The sequence below is a fragment of the Macaca nemestrina genome, unplaced genomic scaffold (assembly GCF_043159975.1).
Source record: "Macaca nemestrina isolate mMacNem1 unplaced genomic scaffold, mMacNem.hap1 Scaffold_77, whole genome shotgun sequence".
Classification (NCBI taxonomy): domain Eukaryota; kingdom Metazoa; phylum Chordata; class Mammalia; order Primates; family Cercopithecidae; genus Macaca; species Macaca nemestrina.
The window spans coordinates 247,114-265,823 of NW_027257868.1; the positions used below are offsets into that span (position 1 = coordinate 247,114).

General features: G+C 41.9%; 1 protein-coding gene across 24 annotated transcripts in view; it reads right to left on the bottom strand.

The window, feature by feature from the left end:
• Positions 1 to 18,710, bottom strand: part of LOC139361629 (disco-interacting protein 2 homolog C-like) — a 156,287-nt gene that overhangs the window by 70,464 nt on the left and 67,113 nt on the right. For 19 of the 24 annotated variants that reach the window (XM_071090304.1, XM_071090302.1, XM_071090303.1 and 16 more), the window contains 5 exons: positions 18,503 to 18,669; positions 18,312 to 18,400; positions 17,318 to 17,443; positions 2,880 to 3,089; positions 253 to 387 (listed from right to left, as the gene is read on the bottom strand). In XM_071090304.1, coding sequence (XP_070946405.1) covers positions 253 to 387; positions 2,880 to 3,089; positions 17,318 to 17,339 — 367 coding nt within the window. In that variant the 5' untranslated portion in view covers positions 17,340 to 17,443; positions 18,312 to 18,400; positions 18,503 to 18,669. The remainder of the gene's footprint in view (positions 1 to 252; positions 388 to 2,879; positions 3,090 to 17,317; positions 17,444 to 18,311; positions 18,401 to 18,502; positions 18,670 to 18,710) is intronic. The other 5 variants (XM_071090321.1, XM_071090320.1, XM_071090318.1 and 2 more) reach the window with 2 other exon arrangements.

Here is an 18,710-nt window from a genome sequence, read left to right on the forward strand (position 1 = left end):
AAAGCAACATATCGGCCCATCTAACAGTAATTCTGTTGTACATTTAACTTCATCTTGCCCTTCTAAGTGACTGTTCACGGTCTTAACACCTGAACAAGAATTTCTCAGTTGCTGAACCACTGTTCGTTATTCAGCAGATAAAATGGCAGCAGATTGCACCCCAGGAAGAAACACACCCAGTCATGGGCACAGAACGGGACATCAGCACAAACCGTTTCCCAGAAAAAAACGCATCTCTGCTTTGGGACATACCATCCCCGGTCTCCATGAGCTCGGCGTTGCAGTACTTGGGCGCTGTCCGGGACCCCGTGGAACCCTGTGGTCGCTCCATCTGTATGGAGTGCTCTGAGGTGTACGTGGTTACGTCAGGAGGTGCAGAATGATTATCTGTAAAGAAGCACATCGTGAGTGTTTCTGGTGGTTGTGGCGTTTGCTCTGCAGGTTGAGCAAGCCATAGCTCAGGAAGAGACGGGAGCGCAGACGCTCACCCTGGGGGTGCCGTGAGAAGCCAAAGCCGATCTCAGCCACGTCTGCCACAAACATCTGGCACAAAGGGGGACCCCAGCATAACTCATGTTGCCGAAAATGGAGTAGAGTTCGGTGAAACCTCAATTTCCTAACAGGAGCCACGTCAGCGGCATTTTAACTAGAATAACGTTAGACCGGCAATGGCAGGGCGCCAGGAAGCGTGTGTGTGTTCATGGAAGGGTCCCGTTTCCTGTCGGCCACCGTCCACACAGCCCAGGGCTTTACTCGCGCTTTGGAGCCCAGGGCCTGGAAATGGAAACCCAGCTCTGAAAACTTCTGGGGATTTGGGGATGTCCCTAAAGCTCTCCGTGCCTCAGTTTCTTCATCAAATGGGAACAGTAATGGCTATGACCATGTAGGATCGGGGCGGGGGGGTTGGCCAGTGTGACTATGTTGTGCCTGGACTCCTTAGAACACTCACGCACACATGATCACAGATGCTAAGTTCTCATTCACAGGCTTCTGATTATCTCAGAAGGTCAAATGCACATCTGACTTTTTACTTCTCTTCTTTTGCCACACAAAATATTTCTGCTCTTCAAGTTTCATTATTTTGTCACCGCTTTTCCAAAAAACTCCCAAACTTATAGAAAATTTCCAGATAGTCTAGGAGGATTATCTTTGTGCCCAATTAGAAATTACCGGAACGCGATCACCCGAGAGTTACATTTGGGTCACACTGAGCCCTGACGTACATGAGTTAGGAGCCCCTCATAGTTTGGATAAATTAATTCTTTGTACTAAAACTTCCTCCAGTATTGAAAGGGTAAACCCACAAAGGGAGGCCCAAGTGCAGTGATCCATTTATTCAAAAATATGTGTTTTCCTTGGTAAGATTCTGTGCATTTTCTTAAAATTGAATAAAATCCGAGGATACAAATGCTTCCACCCAGTGGCAGAGGCGGTGTCTGGCCTCCCCGTTCACGTCTGGCAGAGCCTTGGCCACTATCCTGCAATCCAATATACACATGGAATTTTATTATGGAAAAATACGTAGCAGTCACACATTTCTGTTCAATGTTTAGCCTGCTGTGATTTCAGGTAGGGTTATTAATTCACATAAACGAGTGTACATGTTCCTGAAACTGTGTCAAACTGAAGTTTAACACTGCTTTGCATTTGAGTACTACTTTGCAAACTTTTAAAGAGTATTTCTGTTTTCTCCTTTATACTCACAACAGTTGAGAGAGAAAAATTATTGTTTTCAATTTTTTTTCCCTCACTCAAGCCTAAAGCAGGAGAAGGGACTTCAAGATCCCAGCAGCAGTTATTGGGAAAAGTGAGACAGACCCAGCTCTCCTGACAGCAAACTCCTGTTCCAGACAGAAAACAGTTGACGCTTTCAGTGTCAGTGAGCACCGAAGGGGCTGGGACCCAAGTCAATCCCAAACACCTCTGGGTGTGAAGGAGTCAGTGATCTAGAAGTGAACATTCTGGGGTTCTGGGGTGTCTGTCGGCTATCTGATCACACATGACGTCCACCTGCTTCCCACTGAGGGTTTTGCAGAGATCAGGCTTTCCTGTGGTAGCTGGTGCCGGGAGGGTCTGAGCCTGCGGCTCGTGCTCCGTTATCGGCGACGTGGTACACAGTCATCTCCGGTTACTGCTTTAATAGAGACACACACCAAAACCTATTCAACCCAAGTCCCATACTTGATGGAAAACATTTTCTCCTGAACCATTCAAAGGCAGAGCGACGCGAGGCTCATCGTGGCTCCCCCACGTGTCGACTCTAGCTCTAGTAATTCTCACTTCACTCCTTTTCCACAGCATCTTCAAACGTTGTAGGGCAGTGATCCTAACTTTGCTCTTTTTCTAATACAGAGGATCTCCCTTGTCATAGAACCTACACAAAACAGTGCGCCACGCCCAAGAAATCTGAACACCTGTGGCAGACAGCAGCGTAAAGCGGCCGTGCTTAAAGCCCTCGTTTCCTTAAATGACTCCCGTGGTCAGGAGGAGCACACTTTAAAACCCTGTCCTGTTGACTGGGACTGTTAAGGTTTCACGCAGGAGCATAAGTGAGAAGAAAAGATAGAAGCGGATATGGCTGCAGGATTCCCCAGGAACACGAAAGGACTTATAAACAGAAGGCCCCTGGAATTCGGATATGGCTGCGGGATTCCCCAGTAACAAGGCCCCTGGAATTCCAGCTGTGGGAGGAACCTGGGCATGAGAAAAGCAGTACAGCAGCTTCCAGAAACAATCCAACCAAAGCACCCCAGGGGCCAGAGGGGCTCTGCGCTCTTTCCACTAAGGGATTCCACAGCCAAGATACAAACAGAGGAAAACGTGCACACACAAAGGGGTTTAGACAACAGGCACAGAAAGACACTGTGAAGCGTGCTCACCCATGGGGGTCTGGGCCATGACATCCGCTAGCCTGTGGGCAGCTCTGCTGCCCCCGCTCTGCGTGGAGGACGAGGAGGTGGTGGACGTGGTGGAGCCGTGGATGGCCTGACTGATCCAGTGCTCCACTTTGATGCTGCCCTGGCTGGAGGTCGGGGCGCCCTGGGAGTCCACCTGCACTGAGCCTTCATCTTCTGAGCCATAAGAGGTATCTGTGTAAGAAGAAAGGCAATTTGCTATATGTTGCAGCAAAAACAGGCACTACAATCTCAGTCCCTGCAACACAGATTTACTTCACGCAAGTCTGAACAGTTGTTTAATGACTTTTTGCCGCAGACACTCTTGAGAATTTAAACCACTTTTCAGATAATGAACCATTTATTTTAGCATAATGAATTTTGCTTCCAAATCACCTTATACAAACATGCTATAAGATGTTTGATACTGTCATCTCAAAGATGCACTGACACATTTCCTCTACACAGCAGTTTGGGAAGAAACCAAGTGTTTTCTTGTGTCAGTCAGAAAGTGAGAGGGCAAGGGGAGGCGGAGGGCCTGTGCAGCTCTCAGGAGTCTCAGTGTGACTATGTTTAGCCCCGGTTAGTCCTGAGATGCTCTTCTGGGCTCTGATTTATTTCTATGTTGGTGTGTGTGTTAGATACCCTTGCAGGTGATTTTTGCATCTGTGTGTTAGTTACCCATAGAGCTGATTTATTTCTACATCGGTGTGTTAGATACCCATGCAGGTGATTTCTGCGTCTGTGTGTTAGTTACCCATACAACTGATTTCTTTCTATGTCAGTGTGTTAGATACCCATGCAGCTGATTTATTTCTACATCGGTGTGTTCGATACCCATGCAGCTCTCTAAGGATCAAGACGCTGATGATGATAACAGGAGGGAAAGCAGAATGTGCCTCACATAGAGCGGCCCCTCCACCTCCCCGTTTTCCTCTGGGGCACACAACAAACCCTCATGTTACATTTTGCACTCAAATCTATTCACCTTTACACTATTCGTTTCTTATACATTGTCATTATTGATTTTTCTATCTGTACAAATTGGATATCTTGGATTATGAGAAAATACATCCCTTTTTTCACTATAATTCGCGAGAACATTTTTCATTTAATAACTTTTCATGCAGCACCAAGGTTTTTGGGAATAAATTGCTGCTGTATTTGTTAAACTTCAACGTAAGAATGACACTCAGAATCCTACCTACAAGTGAGTGATGGGAGGCGCTGGCTCAGGTGAGCAGCTCCAGATCATTGGGTGAGAGAAGGAGTCACAGCAAATAATCTTAAGACACTGGTTTGCTTCTTAAAAGACAGTAAGGGCAAACAATATTCACACTTATTACCACTGTCACATGACTTACGCTGTTTGGGAATTTTTTAAAAAGTTTACTTGTTAGACAAGCAATAATATTAGGAGCCTGAAAATTCTCTATCATCTTGCTTTTTTTTCTTTTGAGACAGAGTCTTGCTCTGTTGCCCAGGGTGGGGTGCAGTGGTGTGATCTCTGCTCACAGTAACCTGTCACTCCCCGGCTCAAGTGATTCTCTTGCCTCAGCCTCCCAAGTAGCTGAGATTATAGGCAAGTGCCACCATGCCTGGCTCATTCTTGTATTTTTAGCAGAAACGGGGTTTCACCATATTGGCCAGGCTGGTCTCGATCTCCTGACCTCGTGACCTCATGATCTGCCTGCCTTGGCCTCCCAAAGTGCTGGGATTACAGGCATGAGCCACTGCGCCTGGCCGACCCTGCCTTTTAAGAAAACTTACACAATTTATATAAAAGTAAAAGTAAAACTGACACAGCCTTGAGACTTTTGAGAAAGGTACACAACCAGGTGTCCATTTGGAGCACAACCATCTCCCCAGAACGTCTTCTCAAAACCCTTTCCAATCTTTCATTCCTCACTCCCACCTACCTTTTCCAAGAAACCTGCAGAATAATGTGATATAGACACTCGACAGAATAGCAGCAAACCAAGCAAGCAGCATATGAAATGGATGATACAGCATGACCAGTGGTGACTAGAATTACACACCATGGGGACAGGAAGTCAGGTTGATTTAACATTCAAAACTGAATTAATGTCATACGCGGTAAAGAATTACGGAGTAGAACCGCGTGTTAACCTTAGGAGACATAGAAAAGTACTGACAAATTCAAGAGAACGAAACTCAACAAACCATGAATAGAAGGCAATTTCCTCAACCTGTTAAAGTACATTCATGAAAAGCCACAGCTAACATTGTATTTAATGGTAAACAATAGAATGCGTTTTCCCTAAGATGGAGAACAAGACAAAGATGTCCCCTCTTGCCACTTTTATTCAACATTATCTGGCAGGTTCTAGCTGGTGAAATAAATTAACAAGTTTAGTAATAAAGACATCCAGATTAGAAAGGAATAAAAGTGTCTTTATTCATAGATGACCTGACTTTGGCATGTAGAAAATGGCAAGAAGTACACCAAAAATTACTAAAACAAAGTTTGATGGGATCATAGGACACAAGATAAAGATATACATATACTAGCGATAAAAAACCTGAAAATAAAATTAAGAAAATCGTTCCATTCACAATAGCATCAAAAGCAGAAGACATTCAGCTGAACTTCTAACAAAAAGGTGCAAAATGTGTACAATGACAACTATAAAACATTACGGAGAGACATTAAAGATCCAAATAAATGGAAACTAAATAAATGGAGGCAGATTCATGATCGTGAATTCGAAAACGCAGCATTATCAAGACAATTCTTCCAAAACTGTTCCATTAATTCAAGGCACTGCCTAATAAAATCCCAGAAGGCTGTGTGTGAAATGGAAAGCTTATTCTCAATTTTATCTGGAAATACAAAGGACCTACAATAGCCAAAATAAATTTGAAAAAGGGAAACAATGTTGGAAGACTTCACTATCTGATTTCAAAACTTTACATAAAGTCATAGTTATTAAGGCAGTGGTATTAGCACAAAAATAGATGTATACATCAAAGGAACAGAATTAAACTCAGAAATAAAGCCTTATATTTATGATTAATTTATTTTTGACAAAGGTCTCAAGACAATTCAGTAAAAGAAAGGTAGTTTGTTTTTTCAACAAATGTTGCAGTGGCAACTGGGTACCCACAGACCAAAAAGAAAAACCGTGGGGGAAAGAATCCCCCAAACCAAACGAAAACAAAAATCCGACTTAGATCTTTACTGCACACACAAAAATTAACTCCAAATGGATCACAGACCTAAATGAAAGAACAGTAAGACCATGACACTTCTAAAACTCCCAAAGACACAACCCATGAAAATTAGTGAAATGGACTTCATTAAAATAGAAAACTAGTAAGTTTTAAAAGATGATTATCTCCCTATAACTAATGTAACAAATTACCTTGATCTTAGTGGCTTATAACAAGACAAATCTATTATCCTATTGATGAAGAAGTCAGAAGTGTAAAATCTAAGTGTCAGCAGAACTACGTTCCTTCTGGAGGCTTCAAAGGAGAATCCATTTCTTTACCTTTCCCAACTTTTAGAGGCCACCTGTGTCCCTGACTCATGGCCCCTCTTCATTTTTAAAGTGCATCAATCCAGTCTCCAGTTCTTTTCTCTTTTAAGGACCTTCTTGATTACAGTGGGTCTACCTACTTAAACCAGGATAATGGTCCCATCTCAAGATCTTAAATTAATCAGCTGCAAAATGCCTTTTAACCACTTCAGACAACAGGTTCATAAGTTCTGGGGAATAGGACCTGGGTATCTTGGGGGAAAGGCTTTGTTCCGTCTGCTACATAGTAGTTTGTTCTTTCACTGAGAAACGTTACATCTGTAAAACTCTTATATTCAGATTGCATAAGGCACCTGTAACCCATAAGATGACAACCAACCCATTTACAACATGAGCAAAAAATCTGAACATTTTACCAATATATACAAATGGCTATGAATAGGAATTAGCACATTAAAAGCTAATAAGCACATTAAAAATGCTTAGCATCATTCATTGTTGCAAAGTAAATACACAATGATATACCATTCCACATCAATTAGAATGACAAAAATAAAAATAACAGTAACTATTGGTGGTGATGATGTGGAGAAACTGGGATGAGCATATGCTGCTGGTGGAAATGTGAAATGGTGCAGTTATTTTGTAAATAATTTGGCAGTTTTTAAAAAGCTAAACCTAAACTTACAATAAGACTCAATCATGCTACTTGGCATCCACTTAAGATAAAAGAAATTATATGCATACACAAAGATATGTACATTAATGTCAATGGCAGCTGAATATGGAAACAATGAATAACCAACTGGTAAATGAATAAACAGAATGTGTCATATCTATCAAATAGAATATAAATAAATAATAAGAAATAAACTACTGGTGCATGGTACAGCAAGGACTTCAAAACAGGTAAAGGAGGCATAGAGAAGTGTGTACATTGTATGATTTTATATCATAAAATTATAAGATCATAAAAAAACCAAAAACCATAAAATCAGAGTAAAATATTCTATGATTTTATATTCTAGAAAATTTAGAGTGCACTGTTATGATTTCTAGGGTTCTTTTCCGTAGAGCTAACCTTTCATCTGATATCCTTTGCAATCAGCCAGGTACATTCTTTAGCACGTTTATAGTGTAGTTCTGCTGATAACACATTCTCTCAGCTTTCATATTTGGGAATGTGTTGTTTCACCCCTGTTTATAAAGGAGATTTTCCCTGGATATGAGTTGACAGGCCTTTCTCCTGCTTTTAGTGCTTTAAAAAAATGTCTTTCCATGGTCTTCTGGTCTCCACTGTATCTTCACAGAAGTCACGCGTTTTTGAAATGCTTCTCTGGTATGTAACGTGTCTTTTCCTTCTGAGTCCTTTCAGGATCTCCTCTTAATCTTGGGATTTCAGTACTTTGGCTATCATGAACTCGGATGTGCTTCTTGTTATACTTGTTCTGCTTGGAGTTCACTGAACTTCTCGGGGCCGGACACAGGTGTTTGACATCAATCTGAGAAAATTTTGACTCCTTTTTTCAAAGGTTCTTGCTCTTCTCTCTCTTTTCCTTCTTGTATTACAAGTATATTGACGTATCACAGGAGCTTGAGGTTCTGTTGGCTTTTCTTTCCATTTTGTTTCTCTGGGCTTCACTTTGGTTAATTCCTTTTCATCTCCCTTCGAGCCCACAGACTTCATCTTCCTTCTCCAACCTGTTAAGCCCATCAGCGCCATTTCATCTCAGTGTCATATTTTCCAGCTTCATAGTGATGTCTCATGTATACCCTATATATGCACAGCGTCTCCTATCATGGACATTGCCTACCAGACTGGTACATTTGTCACAACTGATACTTCTACAGTGAAACATCATTACCACTCCAACTCCATCATTCACATCAGGGTTCATTCTTGGTGTTGTACAATATATGGCTCTGGACAAATGCATAACATGTATCCACTATTACAGTATCATACAGAGATCACGTGATACTAAAAACTCTCCTGCTCTGCCTATTCATCCCTGCCTCCCCCTGGCAACAACTGATCTTCTTACAGTCTCCATAGTCTTGCCTTTTCCAGGATGTTGTAAAGCTGGAATCATACAACAACCTTTTCAGATTGCTTCTTTCACTTAGCAATATGCCCTTTAAGTTTCCTCCGTGTCTTTTTATGGATAGCTCATTTATTTTCAGCCTCAAATAATATCCCATTGTCTGGATGTACCACAGCTCACTTATACATTCACCTACTGAGGGGCATTTTGGTTGCTTCCAAGTTTTGACAACTATGAATAAGGCTGCTCTAAATATCTACTTGCAGGCTTTTGTGTGTAGACATAAGTTTTCAACTGCTTTGAGCAAATGCCAAGGAGTGTAATTGCTTTATCATATGGTAAGAGTATAGTTAGTTTTGTAAGAAACCACCAATCTGTCTTCCTAAAGGCTGTTCTATTTTTATTAAGACCCGCCATGAATGAGAGAGAATTCCCACAGCTCCACATCTTCACAGGCTTTGGTGTTGATAGTGTTCTGGATTCTGGTGTAGTGATATCTTACTGTTGCTTTCATCTGCATTTCTCTATGACACGTGATGTGAAGCATCATCTCATACGTCGATTTGCCATCTCTATATCTTCTTAGATGAGGCATCTGTTAGTCTTTGACCCATTAATGTGATGAATTACGTTAATTGGCTTTTCAATGTTAAACCGGCTTTGGATACGTGAAATTCCATGTGGTTTTAGTGCACAATTTTTGCTAGATTTGCTAATATTTTATTGAAGATTACTGCATCTATGTTCATGAGAGATGTTCTGTAGTTTTCTTGTAATATTTTGTTATTAAAATGGTATTTGATATTAAAATGATGCTGGCTCTATAGAATGAGTTAAGAAGTATTCCTCAGCTTCTATGTTCTGAAAGAGATTGTAGATAATTGGTATAATTTCTTCTTAGATATTTGGTAGAATTCACCAGTGAACCCATCTGGGCCTGGCACTTCCTGTTTTGAAAGGTTATTAACCACTGATTCAATTTAACAGATACAGGCCCATACAGATCGTTTCTTCCTGTTCAAATTTTGGCAAATTCTGTCTTTAAAGAAATTGGTTCATTTCATCCACGTTATCAAATTTGTGGCCATAGAGTTATTCATAATTTTTATTATCCTTTTAATGTCCATGGGATCTGTAGTTATGTCCCTTATTTCATTTCTGATATTGGTAATTTATCTGCTGTATTTCTTTTTCTTGTTAGAGGCTTACAGATTTTCTCTCAAAGAACCAGCTTTTGGTTTCATTGATTTTTCTCTACTGATATTCTGTTTTCAATGTATTGATTTCTGCTCTTTCATTATTTGTCTCCTGCTTAGAATTTAATTGGATGTTCTTTTTCTAGTTTTCGAAGGTGGAAGCTGATTGATTTTAGATCTTATTTTTAACGTATGCATTTAAATCTATAAATTTCCCTATAAACATTACTGTCACTGCAGCTCACAAATTTTAACAAGTTTTCATTTTCATTTACTTCAAAAATTCAAAGAAATCTTCAGGTTTCTTCCTTGAACAATGTATTATGTATAAGTGTACTGTTTAATATCCTAATATATTTTCCAGTCGTCCATTATTGATTTCTACTTTACTGTGGTTGAGAACACACTTGTTTGATTCCTATTCTTTTAAATGTGTTAAGGTGTGTTTAATGGAACACAACATGGTATGTCTTGGTGAATGTTGTGTATTCTGCTGCTGTTGGAGGAAATAGTCTATAAACTTCAGTTATATACAGTTGACTGAGGATGCCGATTTCAATTTTGTCCTTACTGCTTTTCTGGCTACTGAATTGGTCCATTTCTGATAAAGGGGTGTTAACGTCTCCAACTATAATAGTGGGTTAATTATTTCTCCTTGAAGTTTATCAGTTTTTACTTTGGAATTCTGATACTTTGTTAGCAAAAGTACATTTAAGGATTGTTACATCTTCTTGGAGTATTGACCTCTTTATTACGTAATAGTCATCTCTGGTAACTTTCCTTGATGTAAAGTCGACTCTGTCTAAAATTAATATCACCACTTCCATTTTTCAAAATGAGTGTTGGCCGGGCACGGTGGCTCATGCCTGTAATCCCAGCACTTTAGAAGGGCAAGGCAGAATGATCACCTGAGGTCAGGAGTTCAAGACCAGCCTGGCCAACACGGTGAAATCCCATCTGTACAAAAATAGAAAAAATAAATAAATTACCCAGGCATGACGACAAATGCCTGTAATCCCAGCTACTCGGGAGGCTGAGGGAGAATCACTTGAACCTGGAAGGCAGAGGTTGCAGTGAGATATCGGGCCATTGCACACCAAAAAATTAGTGTTAACATTTATATCTTTTGCCATCCCTTTACTGTTGATCTATATGTATGTCTTTATATCTAAAGTGGATTTCTTATAGATAATATATAGTTCGGTGCATTTGGACTGACATTGAAAGTAATAATATACAGTTGAATTAACATCTACCATATTTGTTACTATTTTCTATTTGTTGCCCTTGTTCTTTGTTTTTGTCTTTCACTTTTTTTTCCTTGTGGTCTTTATTGAGCATATTCTATGATTTATTTTCTTTCCTTTCTTAGCATATCAGTTACTTTTTTTTTTTTTTTTTTTAAGTGGCTGCCTTGGAATTTGCAATATAAATTTACAAGTAACCCAAGTCCACTTTCAAATGACACTACACTGGTTTCTTGATAATGCAAGCACACTATAATAACAAAATAACCCTAATTCCTAATTGCTCTGTCCCATCCCTTGGGTATCACTGCTCTCATTCATTTCACTTATATTTAAGTGTGTGTATATGACATATACATAAGCATATAATACAGTATATTTACTGTCGCTATTATGAATGAACTGTTAAGTTAGATCTGTTAAGAAAAATGAAAGATTTTCTTCTACCTTCACTATTTCTTCTTTAATGCTTTTTCTTTTTCTATTTATTTTTTTAAACAGACAAGGTCTTTCTCTGTTGCCCAGGCTGGAGTGGAGCAGCATCATTATAGCTCACCGCAGCCTTGAACGGGATCCTGGGCTCAAGAAGTGACCCGTCTCAGCCTCTCAAAGTAGCTGGCACTATAGGTGTTGGCCACCACGTTTGGCTTTTTTTTAATGAGACAGAGTCTCACAACGTTGCCCAGGCTGGTCTCAACTAAGCGGCCTCCAGCTCTACTCCCATCTTTGCCTCCCAGAGTGTTAGGATGACAGCTGTGAGCCCTGTAAACAGACTGTGCTCTTCCTTTCTTTGTGCACAGCTGAGTTACTGACCTCTACTATTTTCTCTAGAGAACTTTGAACATTTTTTGCAAGGCAGGTCTACCGGCAACAAATTTTTCAATTTTTGTCGGAGAAGGTCTTTTCTTTTTCTTCACTTTTGAAAGATAATTTCACAGAGTATAGACTTCTAAGTTAACGGAATTTTTTTCCTCTCAATAGTTTAAATACTTCACTCCACTTCTTGCTTTCATGGTTTTTGAGGGGAAGTTGAAAATAATTCTTATCTTTGATCCTCCATAGGGAAGGAGATTACTCTGGTTTCTTTGCTTTTTAATCTTTGATTCACCATAGTTTCAATATTTTATGCCCAAATAGAGTTTATTTTTGTTTTGTTTTTGTCGTCATCGTTTTTACATTTATCCTTCTTGGTGTTTCTTGAGCTTCCTGGATCTATGGTTTGGTGTCTGGCATTAATCTGAGGAAATTCAGCTATTACTGTTACAAATATTTCTTCTGTTCCTCTTTCTTCCCCCTTGTATTACCGTTATGCATATTTTATGCCTCTGTGGAAGTCCCATAGTGCTTGGATACTCCGTTCTTTTTTGCTTTTCAGCTCTGGAGGTTGGAGTTGGGTATTTCCCTTTCTCCCAGGTCAGAAGGCTCTGATAAAATCCCACCAGGTTAGTCTCCACTTAACTAGCTTCTCAGGAAGGTGGACCTAGTGAAGAGTGCACTTGCATATTGAAAAATGATTCCTATTCTCTTTCCCCTGTAGTAAGTATGAGGGGATTTTTCTCTGATGTTTACTTCGAGAACCTGATTGAGCTTCTGATGATACAACTCACAAAAGCATGAGACCCATATGCACAGGCCTCCTGGAGGTTTTAACTCTCAGACGTGGCCACAGCTCACTGCAGCAATTTGTCAATTCCAGTTCAGGGTTTCCAATCCCAGCGTGGGTTCCTTGGAGCATTGTGCTCCAGTGTATGGTGATTCATCTGCTTTACCTGTCCAGCCAATCTGGGGACAGTGGCTTGCCGGTGACCTCACGTCTCTTGCAGGTTTAAGAAGAGCTGCTGATTTTTCAGTTTGCTCAGCTTTTTACCTGTGAGGAGGGAGTGACAATTCTCAAGATTATCGTGTACAGAACCTGAAATTCCCCAACTCCATTATAGTGAAAAGTGTCTTCCCTTCCTCTGGCTCAAGAATTAAAATATTTTCATTCTCTGACACGTTGTACTCTGATTCCCTAAATATTTATAATTGTAGATTTAAAAACTCAGTTTTCTGCTGTATCAGACATGTAGACTGGCACTTTCCAACAGAATTATGAGAGTCCTGTTATAGAACTTGAAACCTTCCTTGTAGCCTCATAACCTTCCTTGTAGCCTCATATAAATATATAAACAGGTATAATTAATTTTACTGGTATATTTTTAACTCAAAATGCTCATACTATACTTGCAATAAGAAATACAAATAGGCCGGATGCGGTGGCTCAAGTCTGTAATCCCAGCACTTTGGGAGGCCGAGGCGGGTGGATCACGAGATCGGGAGATCGAGACCATCCTGGCTAACACGGTGAAACCCCGTGCCTACTAAAAATACAAAAAATTAGCCAGGCGTGGCAGCGGGCAGCAACTTGGGAGGCTGAGGCAGGAGAATGGCATGAACCCGGGAAGCGGAGATTGCAGTGAGCCGAGATCACGCCACTGCACTCTAGCCTGGGCAACAGAGCTAGACTCCATCTCAAATTAAAAAAAAAAACAAATACAATATTTTCTATTTTTTATATTAACTGGCATGTCTTTCACGCAGCAAATCCAGTTCAGACCAGGCACACGTCATGTGCTCAGCCGCCGCATGTGGTGAGTGACAGAGACCATCCTGCATGTGTGTGCACTTTTTACTGCCTTTTTCTTGACCACAGATTCTACCCCCCGTTTCTCTGTGTATGCGGTGATTATTTGCTGACTATTACACATTGTGGGTAACTTGTTGAGCACACTCAGGATCCCTAACCTCCCTCTGAAGCTTTCCAGCTCTTGTTTTAGCAGTTAGCACAGGCACGGCTGGGTCATCGTGACATGGGCAGGCTTGGTTGGATTCGTTGTTGGTGTGAATCTGTGGAGAGCTCCCATCCTGCACCCACTTGGGTCTCCCCCTCCTGGACGTGGTAAGATGGCCATGCTCCGCCCACACCTGAGCTCTCTCTGATCTCCCCCTCCCGGACATGGTAGGACGGCCATGCTCCGCCACACCTGAGCTCTCTCTGATCTCCCCCTCCCGGACATGGTAGGATGGCCATGCTCCGCCACACCTGAGCTCTCTCTGATCTCCCCCTCCTGGACGTGGTAGGGTGGCCATGCTCCGCCACACCTGAGCTCTCTCCGAGCTCCGCCTTCTGGATGTGGTAGGATGGCCATACTCCGCCCACACCTGAACTCTCGGCACCACGGTCTGCAGGTGTTCTCCAGAGGGCAAGTGTACTGTGGGTGCATCTCATTCATTCTCCTGCCCTCGCCCTCAGGTTCTGGCTGGTACAGCTGTGGTCACAGACTAAAAACAGCCACCTCATTCGTTTTGTGCAGTTTTACAGTTGTTTAGGGCAGATGGGTGATTTGGGTCCCTGTTCTCTCATCATGGCTAGAAGTAGTTTTGGCAAATTATTCTTTTATCTTTACATTCGGAAACTAAAGGAAAGTTTCACCCATAGAATACTAGCGTTGCGACAATCCTAATGAGAGTTTCTCCAGAAACTAGGATCCAGGTCAGCAGCCAGCCATTTCATAGAAGATAAACTTCAAGAACATTCTCTGAAGGGCAATGAAACTGAGTAAGATCTAACCACTGTTACCAACAACCAAGAAAAATAGGTAAGAAAATGCAGCTAAGATTTGGATCAAGTAAGTACGGTAATAAACATGCAAACTATCGCTAAGCACAAATAGGCTGGGAGTAAAAAATTTTTATGATATTGACATTTACGATTTTACAAAACTGCCCCATATGATATATCAAGAGGACTCCTGATGAAAATTTACAAGGGATGCTTTATGGCTGATATAAAACTGTTGGTCAAATCCAAATATTTCACAAAAATAACATTTCAAATAATATTCTTTTATATTTTGCAGACATCTGTACAAGGAGGTTATTCATCACACATGACCCAGTAACATTTGTCAGCGGTTGGATTCAATACGAGAAATAAGCAAATAACCGTAACCGCACTGTTTCTTCCATTTCAAAGTCTTTTCTCCTATACAAAGTGGTCAAGAAAAATGCCCGTTGCCTTACATACTGGTTAGTGCCAAAAATTTGGTTTAAAATATTTCAACCCTTGAAATATTTTACGTCCATGTTGTTAGTTACACAAAGAACACATACAAATACAATTATTTTGCCATAAGTTTTGGCAAATTATAACCATTAACTAAACAAACAGGAGTAAGCATGTTATTTTTGAGATAGGGTCTTGCTCTGTTGCCCAGGCTGGAGTGCAGTGGCACGATCATGGCTCACTGCACCCTGATCCTCCCACTCCAGCCTCCCGAGCAGCTGGGACCACAGGCACACACCACCATTCCTGGCTGATTTCTGTATGTTTTGCAGGGATGGGCTTTGGAATGTTGCCCAGGCTAGTCTCAAATGCTGGGAACTCAAGCAATCTGCCTGCCTTGGCTTCCCAAACTGCTGAGGTTAGAGGCATGAGCCACCATGCCTGGCCTAATCATTTTTAAAGAGTCTGCATTTATTATCGTTATTTTTTTCTAATTGAGATGGGGGTCTTGCTCTGTTGCCCCGGCTGGAGTGCAGTGGTGCCATCTCAGCTGACAGCAACCTCTGCCTCCCGGGCTCAAGTGATTCTCCCACCTCAGCCTCCCAAGTAGCTGGGACTACAGGTGCACACCACCAGGCTCAGCTAATTTTTTGTACTTTTGGTGAAGACAAGATGTACAAAAGGCATTTCTGTACATTTTGCCATGTTGTCCAGGCTGACCTTGAACCCTTGGGCTCAAGCCATACACCTGCCCTGGGTTCCCAAATTACTGGAGTTATAGGCATGAGCTATCGTGCCCAGTCCTTCATTATGTGCTGTGGCTTAATATTAAAATAAGGAAAGGGAGGAGCCCAAGGGAGCACGTTGGCAGAAAGGGCTCCCTTGTCAACAACTTGCTAGCACGGCATTCACTCCCTTGCCTGGCTGGCACTGCGTTCTTTAGATGAAGAACACGTTATGTGTCAATGAGAAACAGAAACAACATAGGAACACCCTGTCTCTACAAACACTTAAAAATTAGCTGGGTGTGGTGGCGAGCACCTGTGGTCCCAGCTGCTTGAGGTTGAAGTGGGAGGACCGCGTGAGCCCAGGTGGTCACAGCTGCAGTGAGCCAAGAGCTGCCATCATGATGCTGAATTCCAACCTTGGTGACAGAGCAAGACCTTGTCTCAAAACAAAAAGCAACGAAAACCCAAAATGATGCACTCTAAGTTCTGTCCTTTAAATTCCAGTACCTTCATTTGTAAAGGTATGTAAAGGTGAAACTCAGGAGCTGCCTGTAGTAATGTGGACGTACGCTTGACCTCAGCTCTGATCTGAAGCACGTCCTTCTGTCTCACTGCTTGCCAAGACTAAGCTAAATTTCAGAAGTAAAAATACTCCCGAAAATGTTGTACATTTTCAACTATTCGTATTGTACCTTAAGTTTCTTTGGTATTGGAGCAAAAATACTGGGTCATTTAAAGTGATATGTAGCTTCAACGTGGGATGTAAGGTGATTCAGGTCCTTTGAGAAGACAAGCTTGCAACAACGGCATGAATAATGTTGGAATCACAATCACAGAAACTAAACACCAAATAGCATAGGTTCAATCCGTGTCTCTAACAAGTATCTGGATAACTAAACTTTCTGCTTTACTTGGGTGTGAAGATCATGAAATGTAGTTTATAATTATTTGGGCAGAGAAAATAGAGAATTGGGGTAGTTACGTAAAATTCAAGATTAAAGAAAAGCAGTATTATATAGCAGAAATATAAATTGGCTATTACCTTCAGTAATTTAGATCAGGGGTTGGCAGGTCCCTGCACCAAATCTGGTCCGTTGTTCTTGTAAATAAAGTTTTATTGGTACACAGTCATACGCACTTGCTGTCACCCATGGCTGAGGGCAGAGTTGAGTGGTTGTGAGAGACCTTATGGCCTGCAGGAACTAAAATACTAGCTGGCACCTTGCAGGCAAAGTTTATGACCTGATTCGGGTAGCTGCCTAAACTGTCCAATTCGCTTGTTCTAAAACAATCCAACAATGTAGCACACTTATCTGAAGATTTGAGAATATGCATGCACCAGCCTAATCAGAAGAAAAGTCCAATTCCACCCATGGGGTTACAAACTCTTCCCTTTTCCCTACAAGGAATTAAATGAATAAAACTGTGTGAGATTTTACTGGTATGTATCATATGTATCAATCTTGATGAAAAGTTAAAAATGTGTATTTATACAGATACATAGTGTTACTTTTCATGCACTGTTTTCGGACTTCTGGTTCACAAAATCTGCATTTCTGCACCATGATTTTGAAGGCAAAAACCCAACTTCTGGGCTAGCGGTCAATTCTGAGGCACCAAGCATGTTCAGGAGGCAGCGTCGGGGAGCGTGTCCCTTACCTGGAGGGGTGTAGGCGTCCATGGAGGTCTACACGACCAGGGACCTGCGTTTGGAAGGCATAGGCACCGCCATCTTCTGCTCTTTGTGTCTGGCCAGAGCCGCCTGGACAGCTTCCGTGTGGACGTCTGAAATGGAGAGAGCTCAGTCACTCAGTTCTCAGCTTAGGTCCCAGAGGCCAAGCTGCACCCTCCTCTCTGTCCCCGCAGCACGGTTCATCCACCTTCTGAAACTCACCAACAGATGGGTGGGTGAGGAAAGAAAATCAGTGTTTACAGTTCCATAAAGACATTAAAATTTATTCACAGACTTTTAATTATTCATTTTATTACTGTAGAATCCATATCCGCAAGCAAACACTGGGTGTAAACTGCACTGAGATTTTTCTTTTTAGGGTGAATGCACCTTGATCTTTCTTTGGAGATTCTTTGTAGGTCACACGTTTGAGCCTCCAAATCCTTTCACTGTACCGTTGAGAGGCGTGTGCACGCCTCGCACCCCAACTCACACAGCCACGGTCGCAGCTCAGCTCAACACCGGCCATGGGCCAGGACTGTGTTGGCTATGGATATGGTTTGGCTGTGTCCCCACCCAAATCTCAACTTGAATTCTACATCCCAGAATCCCCATGTGTCGTGGGAGGGACTTAGGGAGAGATAACTGAATCACTGGGTCCCGTCTTTCCTGTGCTATTCTCGTGATAGTGAATAAGTCTCATGAGATCTGATGGCTTATCGGGGTTTCCGCTTTTGCTTCTACCTCGTTTTCTCTTGCTGCTGACATGTAAGAAGTGCTTTTCGCCTCCCACCATGATTCTGAGGCCTCCCCAGCCATGCGGAACCGCAACGCCAACTAAATCTTTTTCTTCCCAGTTTCGGGTATGTCTTTATCAGCAGCATGGAAATGGACTAAAACAACCATTAAGACATTTTGTGGCTATTAACCCATTACATTAATTCCACACATTCACTGAATGCCTTCTCTGTAAGTCCCTACGGGTTGGGGTCGCAGTGGTGATAAGGCAGACAGTCTCATGGCATCTCACGCAGGCCACTTCTTAAGGGATGAGACAAGTGATAGATGGGCTAGAGAATTAAAGCAGAGACAGAGGCAGCAGCAACTCCAAACTGTGAAGCCAGGGAAGAACCCTCTTAACACAGAATTAGAACAACAGGAATGAAACATACCGGCTGTCAAGACGAGAATCTTCGAGACACAGGCAAAAATCCGCTCAAAGGCCCTAAACTGTCAGTGAGAACGGTGTTAGCAGAATAAAACCACCACCACCAAAAATGGCCAGCGTGAGTGAAGACGAGTTGGGGCAGTTTTCTCTGAAGCTGCGAGAATGATCCCACTGAAAGAGAATCACACGTGGCTTTCTGGCTTAAAACCCCC